Source organism: Phyllobates terribilis, unplaced genomic scaffold (genome assembly GCF_046119375.1).
Source record: "Phyllobates terribilis strain yellow unplaced genomic scaffold, ASM4611937v1 Scaffold_520__1_contigs__length_1232081, whole genome shotgun sequence".
NCBI lineage: Eukaryota > Metazoa > Chordata > Amphibia > Anura > Dendrobatidae > Phyllobates > Phyllobates terribilis.
The window spans coordinates 597,710-624,868 of record NW_027363280.1 but is presented as its reverse complement, the minus strand read 5'-3'; the positions used below and the strand labels follow the sequence as shown (position 1 = coordinate 624,868).

Below are 27,159 nucleotides of genomic sequence, written 5' to 3'. Positions count from 1 at the left end.
TGGCTGAAATACTCCTGCACGTTAGGGACTATGTCACAAGTTCAGCACCTATACATAGTATGAGTCTACTAAACCATGATGTTTCTATGGGGATCAGAGTTTTACCCAGTAGTACCATGATCCACATGTTGCGTCAACATTAAAGTTTCTTAGCATGGAACCATTATTTTAACAGGAAACGGAGGTCTAAACAAACCTTTTGGTTTTCTTCCACGTCTTGGTGTAAGTGATGAGAATGCAAATTCAACAGGAGTGGCATCTGGCATTGTAACAATGTTAGCTTTAGTCCTTGTTGAACGGGTTGTTCTCTTCTGCTCTTCATCGACATCAGCAGAAGCCTCTATATCTGTTTTACCAATAGACTTTTTTGCAGTTTTTCTAGAATTGACTGTGATCACCTCTTGTGCTGTGACAATATTGTCATCTGTATCTTTTTTATCAATCTGATTTTCTGATTTGACTCTAGACCATCTTAAGAGTAGCCTTTTAGGAGAATGAGGAGGGCTGGAGTCAGGTTTGTTGGAAGCCTGTGAGGCACCAAGCTCAAAGTGTTTGACCAACTCATTCACAACTTGTTTGTTCCTTAGTCCCCTTGTACGTGTAGAAACAAGTGGTTCAGTCTCAACATTCTCAATGTTTGATTCACTTTCCCTCTCTTGTAGTACTTTGGACGATCTAGTAATTCTAGTAGGTGTTGTCGGCATTACAGTTTTTACATCCACAATATCTCCTGTATTTATGTGGTTATCCAATGCTGCAGCTTTTCCTCTGCGGGTTCTAGCAGGAGAGGCTGGCATCTTTGTTACAATTTCTTCTGTAACAGTGGTTTCCCTTTCTGTGGACTGAGTTTGATCAGAAGCAGAATTTTTAGTTCTTCTAGAAATTCTTGTGGTAGTAATGGATGGTTGGTCCTCTTGTTGGATTGATAATGTTGTACTTAAGCTTTCAGGATTATCCTTGGTTTTTCTACTGCCTCTTTTAGGGGTTGTAGGAAGTGGAAGGGTATTGTTGGTATTGTCAGATACCTTAGTAGTTCTCCTGATACTTCTGCGAGGGGTTGGAGGCTTTATTAGTATAGTAGATTTGCCTTCAGTTGGAGAAGTCTGAAATTCATCCAGATTAAGCTTCTGCTCATCTACTTTTTCAGGGGGTGTTATCCTTAGAACTGTGTTAGAGTTTGTTTGCTTAACCTTGTTTACAGGTGTTCTAGCGATATGGTGTGCATTTCTGAGTTTCCTTTCAGTTTCATTTTCAGAAACTGAATCACTATTAACTTCTTCCGTAAAATCCTTATCCCTATTTTCTTTAAGAGCATCGAGCACGTTTTCTGCAATGGCTGCATTGATAGGTTCAGGCATAAAAGGCAGTGTTTCAGTAACCTTAGTCCCTTCCTCAGTGCCAAGAGCCAAGGCATTATCACAAGTTTCATCACTGCTAACTGTAGCTGTCAAATTGACCTTTTCATCACTGAGATCACATGGATCCATTGACGGTGCTTTTAAGGTTTTTAAGGCAGATTCATAATTGTTGCAATAATAACGGTCAGCATTATTCTCCCCATTAGGGTCCTCAACGGCTGAACTTATTTGTTGATATGTCACCTCTGGTTCAGGGTCTTTAATATTCACGGTGTAATCCAAATCCTGAGAAAAAAACAACTTATAGTGTTTATAACACATAGTGACAGTTGATAAGTAAAAGAAAAGACAAGTTAGCAGTCATTTTGCTTTGCTGTCTGCAGGAGAGGAACTTGATGTCATCCGGTTGTCTAGATCAGTGGTCCCCAACCTTTTTTGCACCAGGGACCGGCTTGAAGCAAGATCATTTTTCCATGGCCCAGCAAGGAGGGGGTGGGGTGGGCGGGGCTTTGGTCATATGGGGGCGGGGTAATGGAGGGATTTGGAGTTTAGTGCATACTTATCATATAGTGTAGACCAGGTCCCCGCCAGGAGCTATGCCAGGAGCCCCACATAATGTGCTGTGCCAGGAGCCGCATCACTGAGGCCCCATCACGCCCTGCAGCAGGACAGGGCAGCTGTCCTGACAGCTGCTGTTCAGCTGCATTTACTTCATCCCAGGGGCGGACACAGACTGTAGTGGGCCCCTGTGCAAGAAATTTTTGGGGGCCCCCCCCGCCCTTCATAAGGCAACAAAGTTATGTAAACATAACCCCCCCATGTGCATCTCTCATCCCCCTCCGTGCATCTCTCATCCCCCTCCGTGCATCTCTCATCCCCCTCCGTGCATCTCTCATCCCCCTCCGTGCATCTCTCATCTCTCCCCTCCCTCCCATGTGCATCTCTCATCTCTCCCCTCCCCCCATGTGCATCTCTCATCTCTCCCCTCCCTCCCAATGTGCATCTCTCATCTCTCCCCTCCCCCCCATGTGGATCTCTCATCTCTCCCCTCCCCCATGTGCATCTCTCATCTCTCCCCTCCCCCCCATGTGCATCTCTCATCTCTCCCCTCCCCCCATGTGCATCTCCCATTCCCCCCACTCCTAGTTAATTGTATTTAAAAAAAAATAAAACTTGTTATACTTACCCCCATGCGATCCCTGCAGAATCCTGGCGCTCGTCCAAATCGCTGACACCAGGTTCTCCTGACTTCCGGCCATGTGACGGCGCCGTCACATGACCGGAAGTCAGGGGAATCATGAAGGTGCTGCCGCAGCAGCGCAGCGCTAAGATGTCCCGGACCCGGCGCTTAGCATGCTGGAGTCAGGGCAGTCATGCCCTGATGGCGGCCCTGCTGGAGGCTGGAGGGGCCCCCTCTCCCCGCGGACCGGCTGAAAAACCCCAACGGCCCGGTCCTGGTCCGCGGACCGGCGGTTGGGGACCTCTGGTCTAGATGACTACTTGCTCTTCCTTATAAGTGGAAATATAATTCAAAGTCAACAAGTATATGAAATTATTCATGCAATACAGAGGCGTAACAGAATATTGGTCTTGGCCACAAAAAAAGTAAAACCATACCTTTATGTCCCCTGATTGCAAAGCATTTTTTTGTTTGCACCTCTGTTAACATTACTCATTCATTTGTCTGATGAATGTAGTGCAGAGTGTCAAAGAAGCATGAAAAAGACGCTGACAATCATCATAGCAGCGCCAGCAGAGTAATATTTTGACATTTAGACTATTTTGTGTCCTCTTAGGACATCAGAACAAAGCAATTTAGCAGAAGACATAGAAGATTTGGATGCCACCAAGGAGAATCAAAAGCTCCAGGTACAGATAAAATAATCTTACGATAACGATTTCACGGGATGACACTACTGAGGCCAGTTGGACAGTCCCCATACTGACGGGTGAAAACTGTCCTGTTGCCAATTCAATCAAAATTATGTCATTAGATCTGCAAACAAATGGGGCTGCAGCAGAAGAACAGAGGCAAGCAAGAGAAAAAATAATGGTCTGCAATCAGAGTAAAGGAATAAAGGTGTGGTGCTAGGTAACAGAAAATAGCAGCTAATATCAGTAACACAATACAACATAAGAACACTATAATAATGGAAACTCTTGTAGATACACTTATGACAACCAGCACTGCACACCAGAAAGCTAGCATTATATGAATACAAGGTCGTTGTAGGTTAAACCACAGCGGTAAGGTTTGATTTTATTTAAATATTATAGTGTTTAAAGGGAAGCGGTCACCAGTGAATCGGGCTCTATGATTGCAGTCAGGTATGTTCTTCCAGTAACTGCTCTGACATTTCAGAGCCGGCTTCTCCTCCTACTGGTTTAGTTGATTGAAAGGTACACAGATGGGAAAGTTCAATCGACGAGAGCAGCGCAAGGAGAAGTCGGCTGGGGCATGGCGTCGTACTAGTCAGGTCTCTCCTTATGGTCCCTGACTGGCTCTTCAAACTAATTGTTCTCTCAAACACCATTGTGTTTAAAAGAATGACATACCTGGCTGTAATACAAACGGAAAGCTCTAGGTAAAATGGTTTTGTTTAATAAAAAATGAACAAAAAAACCCTGTTAGAAACAAATTTTACATAAAAAAAAAACAACAACAAAAAAGATAGACAATGCATCGAAGCCTAACTTTTTCTCACACTTCTACAGTAAGCTTAGAAGCAAACTGTGGTAACCATTATCATTACCTGAATCTCTGCAAAGTGAGAAAATAGGGGTGCGATAGAAGGAATTTCCTTAACAATTAGAACATTCTCCTCCATAATTTGCAGCTCAGATTCATGCGCTTTCTTTTCTTGACCAAGATTTTCAGAATGGGTACTCTCAATTTCTTCACTATCATGAATACTAATCACAGCTGAAGAAAAGAAATATATATAATTTTTATTTTTTTTTTTCAAAAAAAGGGCCGCCATTCAAATACATACAAGCTGTTAATACTGAGAAGTGCAGATACCCCTGTCCATTTTACCATTTTCATTTCCAATCTGGTAGAACAGGGTTCCCCAACTCCAGTCCTTAAGGCCCACCAGCAGATCATGTTTTCAGGATTTCCTTACTATTATTTTGACCGATTGTAGTGTCATTATATGCGGTGGTTTCACATGTACAGACAACAAAAATGCGGTATTAGAACACAGCGTTTTGGACGCAACAAAAATATGCTGCATTCAAAGTGCTGCTGAGTGCTGATCGGAGGGACGTAGCGGCTAATGAACCAGCAGTGAGCTGTTATTTAATGGCCAGGGACCAGGCACCTTCCGAGGCTAAAAATACCAGCTCACAGCAGCCGCATAATTTACATGAATAGAAATGCTAATTAAGACTGGGTGAATGTGACTAGCTTTTGAAGTACAAAAACGTTGTAAAAAACGCATGTAAAACACCAAGGTTACTTATCGGTAGCCGGTTTTTCCTGAACCCATGACAGCACACCTTGAGAGGGTTCCGCCCCACCAAGGACAGGAAACGGTCTGAAATAAAAGGGAGGTACCTCTCTCTCGCTTCAGTTGGTTTCCTGTTCTTGATGGGAACCAGTCTGTGGAAGAAAAGAATGCTGTACCTGGATCTGTTCCGGTGTAAAAGAGTGGGCACCGGCCTGTGCACCGGGTTCCAGGCTTCAGAAGCGCCGTCCAAGGCGCAGTGGTCTGCGGGGAACCGGAGCCCTGCTCACCGCCTGCGCACGCTCGGACACGGCCCCAGGGAACCATGGACGGCGCTTCTGGAGCCTGGAACCCGATGCACAGGCCGGTGCCCGCTCTTTCACACTGGAACAGAGCCAGGTACAGCATTCTTTTCTTCCACAGACAGGTTCCCTTCAAGGACAGGAGACCAACTGAAGCGATGGAGAGGTACCGCCCTTTTATTTCAGACAGTTTCCTGTCCTTGGTGGGGCGGATCCCTCTCAAGGTGTGCTGTCATGGGTGAGGGGAAAAAACGCATGTAAAATCTGCATGTAAAATCCGCATGCGATTTATCTGCCAAGGAGAGACAAAAACGCTCAGGAAATTTCAGCTTCAAATCCGCATCGTGCGCAAATACCCTTACACAGGTGATGGAATTACTGCCTGTGCAGGTAATGTAATTATCACCTGAGCAATACTAATGAAATCCTGAAAACGTGACCTGTTGGTGGGCCTTGAGCACTTCAGTTTGGGGAAGACTGTTGTAGAACATAAACCCTGAATCGAGTTTGCACTGCATAGATAGTTGTAGATAAAATAGGCCATACGCTTCAGGTTCTAGATGGCTGGAAAAGCCCATTAAGATTAAACTCCATTTTGATACCTTTTTATGACAGCTGAAGATTGAATGCAGATATCTTAAGAAAAATGCAAGTAAGTTTTGGATTTTTTGAGGGGATGTTGTTGGGTGCTGGCTGTAGTTGAAAAGTGTTTCGATGGCAGATCTGCATCGCATAAATTTATGCTGACACTAGGCCACAGATAACAGCAGAGACCGCATCATATTTTATAAATACAAATTGCTGATCAATCTTCTAAAACGACCATCTTTACAGTGCAACCATGACAGACGAGCCATTCAGGATATCCCTAATGGTTTGCTTTAGTGTTCTTTGAGGGTCAGCTCGCATATGATCACATGCATTCAAGAAATGGCAAGTGTAAGGGGAAATGACATGGTCTTATCATGCACAGCCACACTTTGCACATTGTATTGACAGGCTGATTTTACAGAGGACCCAGCATATCTGCTTAGTATCGGCAACAAAATGGACATGCTGTGCATTTCATTACTCAAAGACTGTCCTCAAATCAACACCATTCCTCTGCAAAGTGTGAATAGGGCTTTAACCCCTTTACAACCCAAGGTGGTTTGCACATTAATCACCAGGCCAATTTTTACAATTCTGACCACTGTCACTTTATGAGGTAATTACTCTGGAACGCTTCAACGGATCCCACTGATTCTGAGATTGTTTTTTCGTGACATATTGTACTTCATGATAGTGGTAAAAATTCTTCGATATCACTTGCGTTTATTTGTGAAAAAAATGGAAATTTGGCAAAAATTTTGAAAATTTAGCAGTTTTCAAAATTTTAATTTTTATGCCCTTAAATCAGAGCGATATGTCACACAAAATAGTTAATAAATAACATTTCCCACATCAGCACAATTTTGGAACCAAAATTTTTTTTATTGGGGAGCTATAAGGGTTAAAAGTTGACCAGCGATTTCTCATTTTTCCAACAAAATTGACAAAATCATTTTTTTAGGGACCACATCATATTTAAAGTCACTTTGAGGGGTCTTTATGACAGAAAATACCCAAAAGTGACACCATTCTAAAAACTGCACCCCTCAAGGTGCTCAAAACCACATTCAAGAACTTTATTAACCCTTCAGGTGCTTCACAGGAATTTTTGGAATGTGGTTGAAAAAAAATTAACATTTAACTTTTTTCACAAAAATGTTACTTTAGACCCAATTTTTTTTTATTTTCGCAGGGGTAACAGGAAAAAATGGACCCCAAAATTTGTTGTGCAGTTTCTCCTGAGTAAGCAGATACCCCATAAGTGGGGGAAAACCACAATTTGGGCGCACGGCAGGGTTCGGAAGGGAAGGAGCGCCATTTGACTTTTTGAATGTAAAATTTGCTTGAATAATTAGCGGATGTGCCCCTGATGTGCCTAAATAGTGGAAACCCCCCACAAGTGACACCATTTTGGAAACTAGACCCCTCAGGGAACTTATCTAGATGTGTGGTGAGCACCTTGAATCCCCAAGTCCTTTACAGAAGTTTATAACATGGAGCCATGAAAATAAAAAAATCAAACTTTTTCCACAAAAAGGATGTTTTAGCCCCAATTTTTTTATTTTCACAAGGGTAGGAGGAGAAAAAGGACCCCAAAAACTTTTGTGCAATTTCTCCTGAGTACGCCAATACCCCATATGTGGGGAAAATACAGTGTTTGGGCGCACGGCAGAGTTCAGAAGGGAAGGAGCACTGTGTGACTTTTTGAACGCAAAATCGGCTGGAATCGAGAGCGGACCCCATGTCGCGTTTGGAGAGCCCCTGATGTGCCTAAATAGTGGAAACCCCCACAAGTGACACCATTTGGGAAACTACACTCCTCAAGGATTTTATCAAGGGGTATAGTGAACATTTTGAACCCAGAGGTACGAGACAGAATTTGATGACATTAGGTCATCATATTGAATAAGTTGTCATTAGTCTTGAGCGCAAGGGCTCGCTGCTTGAGTTTGCATCGGGTACTCGGGTATGCACCATGTATCACGGGTGCTCAAGTGAAATGCTCGAGTCCCTGCCCGCATGTTTCACGGTTATTAGACACCCCCAAAAAAACATGCTGGGATCGCTCGTGCATGGCAGGCAATCCCCACAAGGTTTTTTTGGCCACGAAGTATGTGGGGCGGAGACTCGAGCACCCGCGATACTCAATGCATACCCGAGCACCCAATGCAAACTCAAGTAGCGACCACTTGCGTTCAACACTAGTTGCCATATCGTCATTTTTTTTTTCTTTTGAAAAAAAAAAAAAAACAACCCTAACATTAGCACAACCCTAACCTCAACCCCAACCCCAGCGTTTATTTTTCACGCCGTTCCTAGTGCGGTATAAGTGATTAGACGACTTTATTCTTTGGGTCGGTGCGACTACAGAGATACCAGAATCATATCGGGATTTTATGATTGACAGCTGTCACACACTAAAAGACACATTTTGTAAAATCTAGTTTTTGCATCGCCATATTTTGAGAGCTATAATTTTTCCATATTTTGGTCGGCAGTCATGTGACTGCTTGCTTTTTGCGGGATGAGTTGACGTTTTTTATTGGTACCATTTTCAGGCACGTGCCATTTTTTGATCGCTTTCTATTCCAGCTTTTGGGAGGCAGAATAAACAAAAACCAACAATTCAGGAATTGTTTTTTTTTAAAATTTTTTTTTATTCTACTCCGGGTGTGGTAAAATTGATAAGGCAGCTTTATTCTTCAGCTCCATACTTACTCCATACTCCATATTTATTCAGCTCCATACATCTAGTGACGCAGCCGTCCAGTGAGCGCAGCCTTGCTTCATACACTTGTATGGAGCGAGGCCGCGCCTCGTGTAGTGACGCAGCCGTCCAGTGGGCGCAGCCTTGCTTCATACACTTGTATGGAGCGAGGCCGCGCCTCATCTCGTGACGCAGCTGTCCAGTGGACGCAGCCTTGCTTCATACACTTGTATGCAGCGAAGCTGCGCCTCGTGTAGTGACGCAGCCATCCAGTGGGCGCAGCCTTGCTTCATACACTTATATGGAGTGAGGCTGTGCCTCGTCTAGTGACGCAGCCGTTCAGTGGGCGCAGCCTTGCTTCATACACTTATATGGAGTGAGGCTGTGCCTCGTCTAGTGACGCAGCTGTCCAGTGGGCGCAGCCTTGCTTCATACACTTGTATGGAGCGAAGCCGCGCCTCGTCTAGTGACGCAGCCGTCCAGTGGGCGCAGCCTTGCTTCATACACTTGTATGGAGCGAGGCCGCGCCTCGTCTAGTGATGCAGCCGTTCAGTGGGCGCAGCCTTGTTTCATACACTTATATGGAGTGAGGCTGTGCCTCGTCTAGTGACGCAGCTGTCCAGTGGGCACAGCCTTGCTTCATACACTTGTATGGAGCGAAGCCGCGCCTCGTCTAGTGACGCAGTCTTCCAGTGGGTGCAGCCTTGCTTCATACACTTGTATGGAGCGAACCCGCGCCTCGTCTAGTGACGCAGCTGTCCAGTGGGCGCAGCCTTGCTTCATACACTTGTATGGAGCGAAGCCGCTCCTCGTCTAGTGACGCAGCTGTCCAGTGGGTGCAGCCTTGCTTCATACACTTGTATGGAGCGAAGCCGCGCCTCGTCTAGTGACGCAGCTGTCCAGTGGGCGCAGCCTTGCTTCATACACTTGTATGGAGCGAGGCCTCGTCTAGTGACGCAGCTGTCCAGTGGGCGCAGCCTTGCTTCATACACTTGTATGCAGCGAGGCCGCGCCTCATCTAGTGATGCAGCCGCTCTGACCGTGAGTAAGCATAACACCCATTGTAGTCGATGAGCATGCTGACATCAATTTTTTTGTGGACCGATTGCCTGCAAAAAAAAATTGAAGACAAATATACGAATAGAAACATGTCTGCTTCTGATCTAATTTGTACATCAAATTCGTCCCCTAAATGGATCCATACAAAATAAAAGCGAACCCTCGGATCCATGTGCTCTAAATGGATGAGAATTGAAACAAACTGATGTAGTCTGGCTTTTTTTGTGCACAAAAAAAAAAGAGGGGGACTCTAAATTAATTCTTAGTCTTATTTAATGCTCATGCAGAGGTTCTTGAAACTTGGTCTGAGCGCAGACCATAATGCACAAGTTATCTGCGGGTCTCACACCTTGATATGAACAACCTCATAGGCATAAATGTGGCAGAGGAGATATAATTACATTGCTAATTATGGTAAAGATTTCCTCCAAAGCCACATGTCAATCTCTGCCGCCTCTATACAATGGTGTGTGAGTATTTTATGCGCTGCTCTACCTGCAATCAAACATGAGCACACACAGGACATCATGGATGTGACATACCTTTCTCTGGTGTCTCCAGGGCTTCCACAATTGGGTGGTGGACATCTCCAGTTACTAGCACACGGTCCAGCTCAGCATGTGGCTGCTGTTCACTACCTGAAGAATTCACAGTTGTTGAAACCACCTTGTCCTCAGGTGTTGGAGCATCATGATACTCTAGTGTTGTCTGGTTAGACCTTGCAGACACATGGCTTGCGTCTTTGCTAGCCTCCATTTTGCTTCGGCTTCCATCTTGAATTCCAGATGAAGATTCATCCATTTCATCATTGTCTGTATTGGCATAATTTTCGGTAAGCATAGCCACTCTTTCTGCCCACATAGTGTCTCGACCAGACTTCAGAACAGGAGAAATTCTGGGCTCTTCTTGCTCAGTTGACAAAATCTGTTAGTAAAATATTGCTTAGTATTAAAAAAAAATGATGCGACAAAAAAAGAACTAGAGGAAAACTATTTAAGGTGTTAACGAACACAATTTTTTTTTTTAACATGACATAAAAAGGTGCTCAATTCATAAATGTTAAAAACAGTGTAATATACTTACGTTAAGCATGCCCACATCAAATCAGACCACTATACATAATGCGAGACTTACCCCTTTACTAAATTTCTTGCTAATTTGCTCCATAAAAGAGATTTTTAGTTGTCTGGACCATAAAGGAGGTGCAATTGATCTTCCAGGGGAAACTGAAGGCGAGGCCAAAGGAGTTGTGTGTGTACTGGACCTCAGAACAGATTGGCGAGTGCGTGCAATATAGTCAGAAGCCCTTGTGCTTGCCATCAAGGCTTTTGCCTTCTAGAGAGAAACACACAAAAAAAACGTTACTACAATAAGATTTGATGAGCAGCATCAACAAATGAACAGACCGTAGAACAAATGTTAGGACTCAAAGCCCGAGTAATTAATGGAGTAGAGCATAAAGCTATTGTGCGATGCATCTCAATCCTTTGCTAAACAAACTAAAAATGTATGATGCTGAACCCTTACCTTTACCACCAGAGGTGTCTGCAGCAAGCTAAACTCCGATGCTTTGGAAAGGTTTTTTATCGGTGTAGATTTGAGAAGACTTGATTGGACAGGGCTGGAAGTCAGCAGGAAAGATCTGCAAGGTGTTTTGTAACCGACATTTGCAAAATCTGTGCCAAAGGAGGGTTCTGCCAGGACAGGGTGGACGGGAGAGTCCAACAGCCTGTAACATACAAACAACTAGGTTTATAAAAGGCATCACAATTACACATGATAAAAAAAATGCTATAACAATTAACAAGGTTGGTCCACACAGGACATAACTGATTACGGACGGGGAGCCCTTCTGTGTGTACAAACCAATCCAAAAGCACAGTAGGCAGCAGCATGGAAAAAAAATGTACCACTAACCTGGAGTCTCTTCTAGTTTTCAATATTGGTTTACCAACAAAAGCATCATGTATTTCCATTTTGGCATCTTGAGAAACTGGACTTGGGCTTTCATCTGTCAAACTGAAGAGCAGAAAAATCACATTCAGATATTTCCATCTCTAATAGGGTTATGGAATGGAAAAGTAATTAAAGAGTTTTTTCATGAATGGACAACCCACTATTAAATGGTCCCAGAATGGTGCTGCACAAAAGGAAAAAATCTTTTTTTTCTATTTCTATTTTATTATTATTTCCGCTTATTTTTCTACTCCCTTTCTTTTACCTTCTGGTATTTTCTCGGCTTTATTTTACCTTGGCATTCTATCTTTTCATTGCTTCCCCTACACAACTCATTCCACATATCCATATCCACATACACACGCCAGGAAAATATTCTCCATTCTCTCCTGTGGGAGGATCTCACTGCAGGGGGCATCTTCTTAAGTGACCACTTGAGACATAGTGATATGTCACCTCTGGTCACATGATCTCCACCTAATGCTCCATTAAGGCGACACGTGTTGTGCTGGAGCGCAACGTCACATGTCATTAGAGGTCACACGCCTTAAACATGGCGCGGCCCACATTATCAGCTTTCTAGATAAAGCAGCAGATAACACTTTGCGCTCTACGCACTGAAAGTTATGCCATTCCTCAGCGCTGTTGCCACAGACCTTGTGCTATGTCTTTTCTCTTAGTCCTGCAATCTAGTAAATAATAATAATCTTTACTTATATAGCGCCAACCTATTCTGCAGCGCTTTACAATTCAGAGGTTCACACACAACAGTCATAAGTAACATAGCTAAAGATAATACAATAATTAAAGCAAAAATAATAATGACCCTGCTCGTAAGAGCTTACAATCTACAATGAGGTGGGGGGTGACACAAAGTGCAGGGGCCTATTCACAATAATCGTCCAGCCATCTTGAGGGGATGAGCGATAGATAAAGGCTGCATGAGCTCATCACCAGCCAGAATCTGTAGAGCTTTTGGGTTCGGTGGAGACTTATGTTTGGAGAAATAATGAATGGGCTATAAAAATATAAAAACACTTCGATAACGGAACGAGATAGGCCACCCTAAACAGGTGTGTTTTTAGGAAGCACCTAAAACCGTGTAAGTTGTGGCTCGTCCTAATTTCTTGGGGTAGAGCATTCCAAAGAATAGGTGCAGCTTGGGAGAAGTCTTGGAGCCGGGAGTGGGACGTATGGATTAGTGCGGATGTTAGTCGATGGTCGCTTGCGGAGCGTAGAGAACGAGTAAGCTGATAAACAGAAATGAGGGAGGAGATGTAGGGGGGTGCTGCACTGTGTAGAGCTTTGCGGGTGAGAATAAGCAATTTAAATTGGATCCTATAATGTATAGGCAGCCAGTGCAATGACTGGCATAGAGCGGAAGAATCTGAGTAACGATTAGCCAGATAGATGACCCTGGCTGCAGCATTAAGGATGGACTGGAGAGGGGAAAGTTGAGTGAGGGGGGGGGCCAATTAATAGAGAATTACAAAGTCAAGGCGGGAGTGGATCAGGGCAAAAGTGAGGGTTTTTGTGGTTTCCAAGGAGAGAAAGGGGCGGATTCTAAAGATGTTCTTCAGGTGCAAGCGACAAGACCGGGCAAGAAATTGTATATGGAAGGTGAAGGAAAGATTGGTGTCAAACACAACGCCCAGACAGCGCGTCTGCTGGCTCAGCGTCATTGTGGTGCCACACACGGAGAGGGATATGTCAGATTTAGGGAGGTGAGTAAAAAGTGGGAGCAGAAGTTGTTCAGTTTTAGAAAGGTTGAGTTTCAGATAAAGAGCGAACATGATGTTGGAAACTGTGGACAGACAGGATGAGGTGTATAGTTGTGTGTCATCAGGATAAAGATGTTACTGAAAGCCAAATTTGCTGAAGGTCTTTACAATTGGGGCAGTGTAGAGAGAGAAGAGAAGTGGGCCAAGGACTGAACCCTGAGGAACCCAAAAAGCAAGAGGAAGGGGGGGAAGAAGTGGAGCCAGCGAATGATACACAAAGAGCGGTCAGATAGATAAGAGGAGAACCAGGAGAAAGCAGTGTTTTTTTAAGCCAATTCAGTGGAGCATAGAGAGGAGGTGGTGGTCAACGGTGTCGAAAGCTGCAGAAAAGTCAAGAAGAATGAGCAGAGAGTAGTCACCGTTACGTTTTGCTGTCAGAAGGTTCATTGGTTACTTTGAGGAGTGCAGTTTCTGTAGAATGTAGAGGGCAGAAGCCGGTCTGTGATGGGTCTAGAAGAGAGTGAATGGAGAGGTAAAGGGTAAGGCGGGAGTAGACCAGGCGCTCCAAGAGTTTAGAGATAAAGGGGAGATTGGAGACTGGTCTGTAGTAGTTTGTGCAGGAAGGGTCAAGAGAGGGCTCTTTTAATAATGGAGTAATGATGACATGTTTGAAGGAGAAGGGGAAGTTACCAGATGAGAGGGAGAGGTTGAAGATTTTAGTTAGGCGAGTAGTGATGACTGAAGAGAGAGACTGGAGTAGGCGAGAGAGAATAGGGTGCATGGACTGGCATGAGAAGAAGAGAGGAGCCTGGAGACTACTTCTTCTGTGACTGGGTCAAATGTGGAGAGTGATCCAGAGGAGATGTGGGGAGGGATGGGAGTCACGGAACATGGTGGCTGGGAGCTGATTTCCTGATAAATGTTCTCTGCGAAGTAGGAGGCCAGGTCGTCAGCACAAATGTCTGTGATAGGGGCCAGCACTTTAGGACTGAGGAGGGAGTGAAAGGTGTCGAAGAGTTTTTTTGGGTTGTTGGATAGTGAAGAGATCAGGGTGGTGAAGTATGTCTGTTTGGCAACATGAAGAGTTATAGGTTTTTAACAAATTCATAGTGGATAAAGTTTTCTAGTGTGCGAGTTTTCCTCCATAGGCATTCAGCATTCCTAGAGCATCGCTGGAGAAATCGGGTTTGCGGTGTCAGCCAGGGCTGTTTTACTTTGTGTTTAGAGGTTCTGAGGGTGAGGGGCGCTTGTTGGTCCAGGGTGCTTCTGAGAGTGTCATTGTAGTGATTTACAGCCAGATAAGGACAGGAAAAAGAGGAGATTGGGGACAGTGATGAGTGAAGGGAGTCTATGAGGGTTAATGGCTTGTAAATTTCTGAATGTGTGATAGGTAGGAGTGTGCTGGGGTGGGCAAGGATTTGTGAGCGTGAAGGAGAGACTGTTATGATCAGAGAGGGGAAGAGGGGAGTTATCTAGGTAGGGGATTGAACAAAGCCGTACAAAGACCAGATCAAGGGAGTTTCCGTTGTTTTGTTTCTCAGAGGATGATATTCAGATGCGATTCCAACTTATTCTTTGATTCATGTGTTTCTGGCAATTCTGGTTGTTCTATATATGCTCTGTTTCTGGATGATGTGACTGGCATAGCTCATAGCAAGCTACAAAAACATTAATCTACAGTGGGTACGGAAAGTATTCAGACCCCTTTACATTTTTCACTCTGTTTCATTGCAGCCATTTGGTAAATTCTAAAAAGTAAAAAATTTTTTTCTCTCATTAACCCCTTAAGCCCCGCGGGTGGTTTGCACGTTAATGACCGGGCCAATTTTTACAATTCTGACCACTGTAACTTTATGAGGTAATTACTCTGGAACGCTTCAACGGATCCCCCTGATTCTGAGATTGTTTTTTTGTGACATATTGTACTTCATGATTGTGGAAAAATTTCTTCGACATCACTTGCGTTTATTTGTGAAAAAAACAGAAATTTGGCGAAAATTTTGAAAATTTTGCAATTTTCAAAATTTGAATTTTTAAGCCCTGAAATCAGAGCGATATGTCACACAAAAGAGTTAATAAATAACATTTCCCACATGTCTACTTTACATCAGCACAATTTTGGAACCAACATTTTTTTTTGTTAGGGAGCTATAAGGGTTAAAAGTTGACCAGCGATTTCTCATTTTTCCAACAAAATTTACAAAACCATTTTTTTAGGGACCACATCACATTTGAAGTCACTTGGAGAGGTCTTTATGACAGAAAATACCCAAAAGTGACACCATTCTAAAAACTGCACCCCTCAAGGTGCTCAAAACCACATTCAAGAACTTTATTAACCCTTCAGGTGCTTCACAGGAATTTTTTGAATGTGGAAGAAAAAAATGAACATTTAACTTTTTTCACAAAAATGTTACTTTAGACCCAATTTTTTTTATTTTCACAGGGGTAACAAGAAAAAATGGACCCCAAAATTTGTTGTGCAATTTCCCCTGGGCACGCAGATACCCAATATTTGGCGAAAAAACACTGTTTGGGCGCACGGCAGGGCTCGGAAGGGAAGGAGCGCCATTTGACTTTTTAATTGTAAAATTTGCTTGAATAATTAGCGGACGCCATGTTGCGTTTGGAGAGCCCCTGTGTGCCCAAACTCTGGAGCTCCCCCACAAGTGACCCCATTTTGGAAACTAGACCATCCAAGGCACCTATCTAGATTCATAATGAGCACTTGGAACCCCAGGTGCTTCACAAATTGATTCATAAAAATGAAAAAGTGTTTTTTTTTTCACTTTTTCATTTTTACGAATCAATTTGTGAAGCACCTAGGGGTTCCAAGTGCTCACTATGCATCTAGATAGGTGCCTTGGGGGGGTCTAGTTTCCAAAATGGGGTCACTTGTGGGGGAGCTCCAATGTTTGGGCACACAGTGGCTCTCCAAACGCAACATGGCGTCCGCTAACAATTTGAGCCGATTTTCCATTCAATTTGTTACCGGACACCATGTCGCGTTTGGAGAGCCCGTGATGTGCCTAAACAGTGGAGCTCCCCCACAAGTGTCCCCATTTTGGAAACTATACCCCTCAAGGATTTTATTAAGGTGTATAGTGAACATTTTGAACCCAGAGGTACGGCACAGAATTTGTTTACATTAGGTCATCATATCGAATAAGTTGTCATTATTCTTGAGCGCAAGTGCTCGCTACTTGAGTTTGCATCGGGTACTCAGGTATGCACCATGTACAGCGTGTGCTCGAGTGACATGCTCGAGTCCCTGCTCCGCATGTTTCACGGTTATTAGACACCCAAAAAAAACATGCGGGGATCGCTCGTGCATGGCAGGCAATCCCCGTAAAGTTTTTTGGCAGCGAAGCATATGGGGCAGAGACTCGAGCATGTCACTCAAATACCCACGATACTCAATGCATACCAGAGCACCCGATGCAAACTCAAGTAGCGAGCACTTGCTCTCAACACTAGTCGCCATATCGTCATCTTTTTTTCTTACTTTTGAAAAAAATCCCAGCCCCAGCACAACCCTAGCCCCAGCACAACCCTAGCCCCAGCACAACCCTAGCCCCAGCACAACCCTAGCACCAAACCCAGCCCTAACCCTAGCCCAATCCTAACCCAAGAGTTTATTTTTGACGCCGTTCCTTGTGCGGTATAAGTGATTAGACGACTTTATTCTTCGGGTCGGTGTGATTACAGCAATGCCAGAATCATATGGGGTTTTTATGACTGACAGCTGTCACACACTAAAAGACGCATTTTTTGTAAAATCTAGTTTTTGCATCGCCATATTTTGAGAGCTATAATTTTTCCAGATTTTGGCAGACAGTCATGTGACGGCTCGTTTTTTGCGGGATGACTTGACGTTGTTATTGGTGCCATTTTCAGGCACGTGACATTTTTTGATCGCTTTCTATTCAGATTTTTGCGAGGCAGAATAAACAAAAACCAACAATTCAGGGTTTTTTTTTTTTTTTTTTATTCTGTTCCGCGTGTGGTAAAATTGATGAGGTAGCTTTATTCTTCGGGTCAGTACGTTTACAGCGGTACCACATTTGTATCATTTTTCTATGTTTTGGCGCTTATACACAATAAAAGCTATTTTATAGAAAAAAATATTTTTTAGCATAGCTTTATTCTGAGAGCTATAACTTTTTTATTTTTCGGCTGATGGAGCTGTATGGCGGCTTGTTTTTTGCGGGACGAGATGACGTTTTCAGCGGTATCATTTTTATTTATATGCGTCTTTTTGATCGCGTGTTATTCCACTTTTTGTTTGGCGGTATGGTGATAAAGCATTGTTTTTTTGCTTCGTTTTTTTTTTTACAGTGTTCACTGAAGGGGTTAACTAGTGGGACAGTTTTATAGGTCAGGTTGTTCCGGACGTGGCGATACCAAATATGTGTACTTTTATTGTTTTTTTTTTTTGTTTTTTTTATAATAATATTTATTGATGGGTACATTATATTTTTATTTTTGGTGTATTATTTTTTTTATATTTTTGCACATTTTTATTTTTTTTTTTCCACTTTCACACAGTTTATACACTTTATTACTTTGTCCCACTCTGGGACTTTCACTTTTTTTTTTCTGATCGCCTGGATGGCACAGGAATGAAGCACCATCCCTATGCCATGAAGGCTGTCAGAAGTGCACAGTGTGAAGATTGCTTGGAGATGCACTGCGCATGCCCAAGCAATCTTCCTGCTCTCTGGTAACCCGGATGTTGTCATGACGACATTGGGTCGTCATGGCAACACCCGGGAAGCCTTTGCAGACTGCGCTGGAAGCCGGAAGAGGAGGTGAGTATCGCCGATCACCTCCCCTTGCCCCCGCAATGCCGCGATCGACTTCGATCGCAGCATCGCAGGAGTTAATGTGCTGGGAGCGGTGCAGGACCGCTCCCTGCACATAGTACCGGGTGTCAGCTGTGACAATCAGCTGACACCCGGCGGCGATCGCGCCCGCACAACCTGTGTGCGCGCGCGATCGCCATGACGTACTAATACGGGTCTGGCTCTTAAGTCCCAGGGCACAGACGCGTATTAGTACGTCAGATGTTATTAAGGGGTTAAAAGTACTCTCTGCACCCCATCTTGACGGAAAAAAAAATCAGAAATTAATAAATTTGCAAAAATTTCTACAAGAAAAACTGAAATATCTCATGGTCATAAGTATTCAGACCCTTTGCTCAGTATTCAGTAGAAGCACCCTTTTGAGCTAGTACAGCCATAAGTCTTCTTGGGAATGATGCAACAAGTTTTCACACCTGGATTTGGGGATCCTCTGCCATTCTTCCTTGCAGATCCTCTCCAGTTCCGTCAGCTTGGATGGTGAACGTTGGTGGACAACCATTTTCAGGTCTCCCCAGAGATGCTCAATTGGGTTTAGGTCAGGGCTCTGGCTGGGCCAGTCAAGAATGGTCACAGAGTTGTTCTGAAGCCACTCCTTTGTTATTTTAGCTGTGTTCTTACGGTCATTGTCTTGTTGGAAGGTGAACCTTCGGCCAAGTCTGAGGTCCAGAGCACTATGGAAGAGGTTTTCATCCAGGATCTCTCTGTACTTGGCCGCATTCATGTTTCCTTTAATTGCAACCAGTCGTCCTGTCCCTGCAGCTGAAAAACACCCCCAAAGCATGATGCTGCCACCACCATGTTTCACTGTTGGGATTGTATTGGGCAGGTGATGAGCAATGTCTGGTTTTCTCCACACGTACCGCTTAGAATTATCACCAAAAAGTGCTATCTTCATCTCATCAGACCAGAGAATCTTATTTCTCATAGCCTGGGAGTCTTTCATGGGTTTTCGAGCAAACTCTATGCAGGCTTTCCTATGTCTTGCACTGAGGAGAGGCTTCCGTCAGGCCACTCTGCCATAAAGGTCCGACTGGTGGAGGGCTGCAGTGATAGTTGACTTTGTGGAACTTTCTCCCATCTTCCTACTGCATCTCTGGAGCTCAGCCACAGTGATCTTGGGGTTATTCTTTACCTCTCTCACCATGGCTCTTCTCCCATGATTGCTCAGTATGGCTGGACGGCCAGGTCTAGGAAGACTTCTGGTGGTCCCAAACTTCTTCCATTTAAGGATTATGGAAACCACTGTACTCTAAGGAACCTTGAGTAATGCAGAAATTCTTTTGTAACCTTGGCCAGATCTGTGACTTGCCACAATTCTGTTTTTGAGCTCCTTGGGTAGTTCCTTTGAGCTCATGATTCTCATTTGGTCTGACATGCACTGTGAGCTGTGAGGTCTTATATAGACAGGCGTGTGCCTTTCCAAATCAAGTCCTATCAGTTTAATTAAACACAGCTGGACTCCAATTAAGGAGTAGAACCATCTCAAGGAGGATCACAAGGAAATGGACAGCATGCGACTTAAATGAGCAAAGGGTCTGAATACTTATCACCATGTGATATTTCAATTTTTCTTTAATAAATTTGCAAAAAATTCTACATTTCTATTTTTTTCAGTCAAGATGTTGTGCAGAGTACTTTAATGAGAAAAAAAATTTACTTTTTAGAATTTACCAAATGGCTGCAATGAAACAAAGTGAAAAATTTAAAGGGGTCTGAATACTTTCCATACCCACTGTACATGATACACTAATTTATGGGATTTATACCCTACCATGCTATTAAAATACTCTGCCTCCCTATTTAATAGTCTACTGAGCTACCACTGGGCGATAGTATGTAATAGTAATGTACTTTTTAATTATTATTCTACCGCATCCCAAAGCCAATTGGGAATTATGTTCTTACATTCCTTTGTATCTCATGCATACCAGGTTTATACTTATACTTGTTATGCCTAAATTGTTAAATTTTTGATTATTTTGTTTTCTTTTGTATCTTTCAGTATTGATAAATGTCTAATTTTAGACTGAAGTGTCAATTTTATTTTTTTTTTACAGTGGATAGCTTTTCTAAATAAAAAGTATTGTTCATCAGCATTTACCCTGGAGTGCCAAGTTCTTTGTAACACTGTTCACTAAATGTACTTCGCTTTTCTTTTTCCCCCACACTTACTCTACCACCATGCTTGTATATACCCTTACAGTTTTTGTTCCACTAATCCTCACTCCTTTGCTATCCCCAAACCCCAGCATCCTCTATCCAAATAATAATCTCTCAATCCCTCTTACCTCCCACCTGACCTCATCTGCAGACCTGCTCCTCAACCTCAGATCTCGCCTACTAAAACATAAAACAAGCCGGCCTCTTTCCTTTCACCTGCTTTCTTGCACTCTGCTTGTCCTCACTGCTGGCGACATATCTCCCAATCCTGGACCCCCACACAGCTGCTACCTCCCTCTTATGCCCCCTCATATCGCTGCCTACCTAATATGAACTTCCGCAATCTCTCCTACATTAAACACGTCTCGACGTCCACCCCCCTGCTCCCCCTCTCTGGAGCACTCTGGAATGCCTGCTCTGTCTACAATAAGCTCCATGTGATTCATGACCTCTTTAACTCTCGCAATCTATCCTTCCTGGGCTGACACCCTCCGACACTGCCTCCCCTGCTGCGCTGTGCTACAGCAGCCTCCACTTCACCCATACTCCTCACCCTGGTAACAGGCATGGTGGAGGAGTGGGTCTTCTTTCTACCAACTGGACCTTCAACCCAATATCACCTCTACAGTCCCTAAACCTCCCTTCTTTTAAAGTCCACACTGTCCGCATCTACTCTCTTTCCAACCTCCAAGTGGCCGTCATATACCGACCTCCCGGCCCTGCCACTGCCTTTATTGAACAATTCTCCACCTGGCTTCTTCACTTTTTCTCTGCTGACATTCCCACCATCATCATGGGTAACTTCAACATCCCCACCGACACCCGCCAGTCAGCAGTCTCCAAACTCCTGTCGCTTACTTCATCTTTTGGACTTGGTCCTCCTGAGCCACCCACACAGACGGACACACACTAGACCTCATCTTCACTCGACTCTGCTCCCTATCTAACCTCACAACCTCCCCTCTCCCCTTATCTGGCCACCATCTACTCACGTTCTCATCCCTGTCCTCTTCACCTGTCAGCCATGTCCAGCAACCATAACACCACCGCAGAAACCTCGCACATCTAGACACTCACACACTCTGACTCTATTCTACCACTAGCATCCATATCTTCACTCCACGACACAGTCAGCGCCACTGCTTTCTACAATGCCACTCTCACATCAGCTATTGTCGCGGTCGCCCTACTCGTGCATGGCAGAGTGCGACAAATCAAAAGAAAACCCTGACACAATAACCTCACTAAAAAGATTCGGCAAGTGTCCAGGGTTGCGGAGCGGTGTTGGAGGAAAACACATTCGAAAGAGGACTTCACTGCATTCAAACACGCAACACTCGCACTCAAATCAGCCCTCACCTCTGCTAAACAGGCCCACTTTACATCCCTTGTATCTTCCTTATTCTACAAACCCAAACAGTTATTCAACACTTAACTCCCCTCCTCCGTCCAGCACTGTCCCCTCCGACCTCCCTAATCGCTGCTGAGGACTTTGCCACACACTGCAAAAATAAGATTGACCAAACAAGGCAAGTCTTTATTGTTCGACCACCACAAACTCCTTTGCATACCAGACTAATGCCCTTATGCCATAACCACCCTCTCGATCATCAATGAAGGTGAACTTCCTCATCTCCTCTCCAAATCACACCTCACTACTTGTGCACTTTACCCCATCGCATTCCACCTCCTCCCCAACCTCACCACCACACTTATTCCATCCCTAACCCATCTCTTCAACCTATCACTAACATCTGCTACCTTCCCCTCTGCTTTCAAACATGCCACAATCACGTCTATCCTCAAATAAACATTGCTCGACCCAACTGCTAAGTCCAGCTATCGCTCCATATTGCTGCTCCCATTCGCCTCCAAACTCCTTGAACAGCAGTTCACGCTGAACTTTCCTCTCATCTAACTCTCTTCGACGACCTACAATCTGGCTTCTGTCCTCACCTTTCTACTGAAACGGCCCTGACCAAAATCACTAACTTACTTATAGCCAAAGCTAACAGACAATTATCAATACTCCTCCTTGATTTGTCATCTGCCTTCGACACAGTTGACCACTGCCATCTACTACAAATCCTCTCTTCCTTTGGCATCAAAGACCTTGCCCTCACCTCATACCTTTCCAACCACACATTTAGAATCTCCCACTCTACCTCCTCATCCGGCCCTCACTCTGTTGAAGTCCCTCAAGGCTCTGTCCTAGGACCCCTACTCTTCTCCATCTATACCCTTGGCTGGAGACCACTCAAATTCCCATGGCTTCCAGTAGCATCTGCATGCTGACGACACTCAGATCCACCTCTGCTGTCCAGAATCCCTGAGTATCTATTTGCCATATCCTCCTCCTCTCGCTTCAAGCTTAATGTGGATAAATCTGAACTCATTATCTTTCCTCCATCTCACATATCTTCCCCACCTGATCTATCTGTAGTAATAAACTACATCAAGCTTCCCCCCGTACCGGAAATCCGCTGCCTCAGAGTAACCCTTGAATCTGCCCTATCCTTCAAACAGCACATCCAAGCTCTCGCCACCTCCTGTCGCCTCCAGCTTAAAAATATTTCCAGAATCCGTCCTTTCCTAAACCCTCAATCTACTACATGCTTGTGCATACCCCATCATCGCCCGCCTCAACTACTGCAACATCCTCCTCTGTGGCCTACCTGCTAACACTCTTGTACCTCTCCAGTCCATCCTTAACTCTGCTGCCTGACTAGTTTATCTCTCTCCTCGCTACTCTTCTGCTTCCCCTCTTTGCAAGTCCCTTTACTGGCTCCCAATTCCCCAGCATATCCAGTTCAAACTTCTACTAACACTGACCTACAAAGGCATCCATAACCTTTCTCCTCCGTACATCTCCAAACTAATATCCCGATATCTTCCCTCACGTAAACTCCAGTCCTCCCAAGACCACCTTCTCTCCTCCACACTCATTAGTTTTTCACCCAATCGCCTAAAAGACTTGTCCCCAATATTCCCCATCCTCTGGAAATCTGGCCCCAACACGTTTGATTAGCCATCACATTCGGATCCTTCAGACAGAACCTGAAAACCCATCTTTTCAAGAAAGCTTACAGGCTGCCATGACCTTGCTGCCACCTCACCAACACCAGAGCTACTGCAACCCCTCAACCTACTGTCTCCTTCCCCATCATCCTGTAGAATGTAAGCCGCAAGGGCAGGGCCCTCTTCCTCCTGTATCAGTCTATCATTGTTAGTTTCTTTACTGTAAGTGATATGTATTTTGCATGTAACCCCTTCTCATGTACAGCACCATGGAATCAATGTTGCTATATAAATATTTAGGGTAGAATCCTACTTGAGCACACACGAAGCAGGACGGACACTCATCTTCATGTCTCCTGAGGTCACATGACTGCTGCAGTCAATCGGTGGCTGCAGACTGACAGCAGCCTTCACATTTCTATCCTGAGGCGAATAAACTTTTTGCAAAGATGTAATTATGAAGATTGCAGTCAATCAGTGGCTTACATGAGTCATGAGACATTATTGTTCATCAAGACACTGGCGGAGTACACAATCTATGAGCAATGCAGATCCAGGAAGTAGAGAATTTTTTAATTTATGGGGCCAGCAATAAAGGAGTCTTTTAATGGGCAACCACTTTAAAAAAAAAACAAAAAAAAACTTTTGTTTTAAACAAGTCAGTTAAAGGGGTTGTCCGGTATTGGAAAAATATATATTTGCAATACATGTATGCACTTAAAATATGTATTTAAAAAAAAAAGGCATACTCACTTTCCAGCACATTACATGTCCAGTCCAGGCTGACTGCTGCAGTCAGGGGACCAAGAGCACTTCATAAGAGAAACATACTTAAATGATATTTCTATATCAGACAACCCTTTAATGTCTCACTATTCTATTAATTTATACCATTTGAGTTTTACATGACTAAGCAGAACAAGACAAGTCTCTTGACTACAGCTACAGAACTCTACAGAAATGGTCTCCTACCAAAAGCATTTTAATGTCACTGTGCCACAAAAGATACATTGGTTCAAACATAGAAGAGCTTAAGTACTGTGTAGGAATGGGAGTACCATAAATGGATTCTCAGATGAAAGCCCAGGCACATTTCTTACCTTTTATAAGGAGAGAAGTCTCTACTCTCACTAGCTGCAGACACTTCCTTTATTTTCAGCAGCACGTTACGGATAAAGTCAGCTTCGGTAATCACACTCCCTGAGGGAGCCGGTTTTGCAACAGTAGATAAAGGTTTGGGTCTTGTCACTAGAATAAACAAGAAACTGTTGCTTAGTGTTGAATATTTTGGATATGTATTTGTATTTTAACAATGGTAGAGTAGTCAAACCTACAGACATTACAGGCCGCTATCCGGTGACAACTCTGCTGCCCGCTAGAACTGTCTGCCGTCACCATGTAACTGAAGACTGCCGAATCATGACTGAGTGCAATCAGCACAAATTAACAATTCTCCTATATTCTAAACAAGAGTGGGTGGTCATGTGCCAACTTCATTGAGAGTAGTGGCCGAGAGAGTCAAACCGGCTGCAACTATGCAAATTGTATAAATACCCAATTGAAAGGGAAATTGTGGCAGTGTGCGCATTGTAAACTTATCACAATTCGGCAGTGTGCAGTCACAGACTGCAGAATTCTTTTTAGCCTGGAAAACTCCTTTAATACTATTTCATCTACACTGACAAATCATCTGAAGAATGATGAATAATGAAGCCTCTTTTCTGGCCTTCATAGGACACCATAGTCAGCAGCTATGACGTCACCAGCTCCTTCCGCCCGTGTGGTTACCAGGGATGCTACCGGACGGAGTGCCCTGGCTCTACATACCACTTAGGAGATTACAGCTCCCTGCTTTACTGTATGGCCCAGGACCTGACAGCAGGTAACTGTGGGCTTCGGAGTACGTACAGGGGAGTAGACACCCCGCACTCTTTACTCACCAGGAATTCACACCTCTAATCAAGGGACCAGCCCCACTAACTGTATGCTTTTACTAAGCACCGTGTATTCATTCTTACAGACTATGAGCTATTTAGCGGCATAGCAGGCACGTTTCCAATAGCAGCAGCATTTCTTACCATGCAAATGGACGTTAAACAGAGAAACATTATATTTATTAACGCTTTGCCTAAATATCATATATAGCTGGTCTCCTTAGGAATATTATTTTATTGTCCAAGTTAATTTCCATTGTGAAATTTGTTTAATATAAATTCTAGATATTACTTTCTGTTTTGCGTGCTCCTCTTTTCTATTTTCTGCTACCTCCAATCAGTGCGACAGTACCATCTATTTATGACTATTTACGGGCCGTCACACAGGACCCGTGCTTCTGGCTGCAGCCTAGTATTTCTTCCTTACCATCTCCTTTGGCGCTAGTATATGTTGATACTACATTTCTGTTTATTTTATGCATTCATTTTAGTATTAATAGGCAGACGACAATCCATAATGTTCCTGTCTTGGCATTTACACATTGGTCTATGGGCAGAACTTTTGCACATAAGAATTGAACACTATTTATGAAGCTGGAGATGAAGGTCATATGCGCAGTCCCACTATATATCGCTTTCTTTTCACTGAATACGCATTGCTCTTACCTGTACATTATACATTTACATTTGGTACTTCCATTAGTCATCTCTGACACATGCATATTGTTTTTATTTGTACGTCACACGTCGGTGCCCCTAACAGACCCATGTGGTGTATTGATCGGTCATTTCTTGCAGAGCTCAGATCAGACCTGGAGCGAGGGGTGGAACATTTGAGGCTTTATATTACTTATGTGCATCAGTGCAGAGCCAGATGTCAGTCAAAGTGCTGTGAGCGGTGACTGGCCGGGCACACCTGTCTGTATGGCTTAAAGTCAGCGACTCCCTGGAGTAATATAGTTCATTTTCTCTAAGAAGCTGCACTTTCAGAACAAAGTAGCTTTAAAGGGGTTATCCACTACTTTACATTGATGCCCTATCCGTAGGATAGAGCATCAATGTATGATTGGCTGGGGTCCCGCACGCGGCACCCCTGCCGATCGGCTGTTATCGGTGTCAGGTGTCGCCAGCCGGAAGTCTCTACCTGCAGTGCCCGCCGCTTGTAACTGAACATCGGCCTCCCGATGAATGGGAGGAGGATGTGCAGTTACAAGCGGCGGCCACTACAGACAGACAGCCAAGCACCGCAGGCAAGGACTTCCGGCCGGCGGCCGCTGCACCGATAACAGCTGGTCGGTGGGGATGCCGCGGGCGGGACCCTGGCCGATCATACATTCATGCCCTATCCTATGGATAGGGCATCAATGTTAAAGCAGTGGGCAACTCCTTTAAGTCCTGCCCAGCCTAACTTGCAGATTAACGCTATATTGCCAGGTTTGTACCATTATTAAACGTGACAGTATCCCTTTAAATGTTTTTTAAACAGCTGTAATAGAAAGTAAGCAAAGTAACCTCAAGTTCATCTGACTTGAAAACTATGAATTTCCAGCAAATGCCAAAGCAATTCCAATATCTGTCCCCTCAAAATTAATGAAGGTGAAGTTAATAAGATATTACATACAGCCGAAAGCTACAACTTTCAGTTACCTTTCTTCCAAACAATAGAAGGATAGGATCTGGCCAGAGTTTGCTGCACACTTGGGAGTATTTTGACATAGTGATCCACTATAGAGTTTCTGGCAGCTCCTCTTTCCAGCTGGCATCTGTCAAAATCATTCTGCACAGAAAAGAAAAAGTATAAAAATACATCCATAGCTGAACACATTTTTCAGATACTCTCCTCACAAAATGCAACGTAATCTTTACATAGCAAAATGACTATGGGGGATTGCTTTAGCCAACAAATATTACATAATTAATAACCTGCTGATTGCCAAAATTGTCTGTGAGGTCTGCATATGACTCTGCAATTTAGTTTTGGAACATCCTTGCAGAATCAGCAGCTGCATGGAGATGTGCAGCAGCAGGAATGGAGAACT

General features: G+C 43.9%; 1 protein-coding gene across 1 annotated transcript in view; it reads right to left on the bottom strand.

Annotated features, from left to right (window-relative positions):
- The window catches only part of LOC141231542 (protein ELYS-like), a 120,995-nt gene that overhangs the window by 18,924 nt on the left and 74,912 nt on the right, over positions 1–27,159 (bottom strand). The window contains exons 24-31 of the mRNA XM_073667726.1: positions 26,768–26,897; positions 24,287–24,434; positions 11,384–11,485; positions 10,994–11,195; positions 10,601–10,801; positions 10,009–10,390; positions 4,112–4,281; positions 197–1,643 (exon numbers count right to left, since the gene is read on the bottom strand). Of these exons, the coding sequence (XP_073523827.1) occupies positions 197–1,643; positions 4,112–4,281; positions 10,009–10,390; positions 10,601–10,801; positions 10,994–11,195; positions 11,384–11,485; positions 24,287–24,434; positions 26,768–26,897 (2,782 nt within the window). The remainder of the gene's footprint in view (positions 1–196; positions 1,644–4,111; positions 4,282–10,008; positions 10,391–10,600; positions 10,802–10,993; positions 11,196–11,383; positions 11,486–24,286; positions 24,435–26,767; positions 26,898–27,159) is intronic.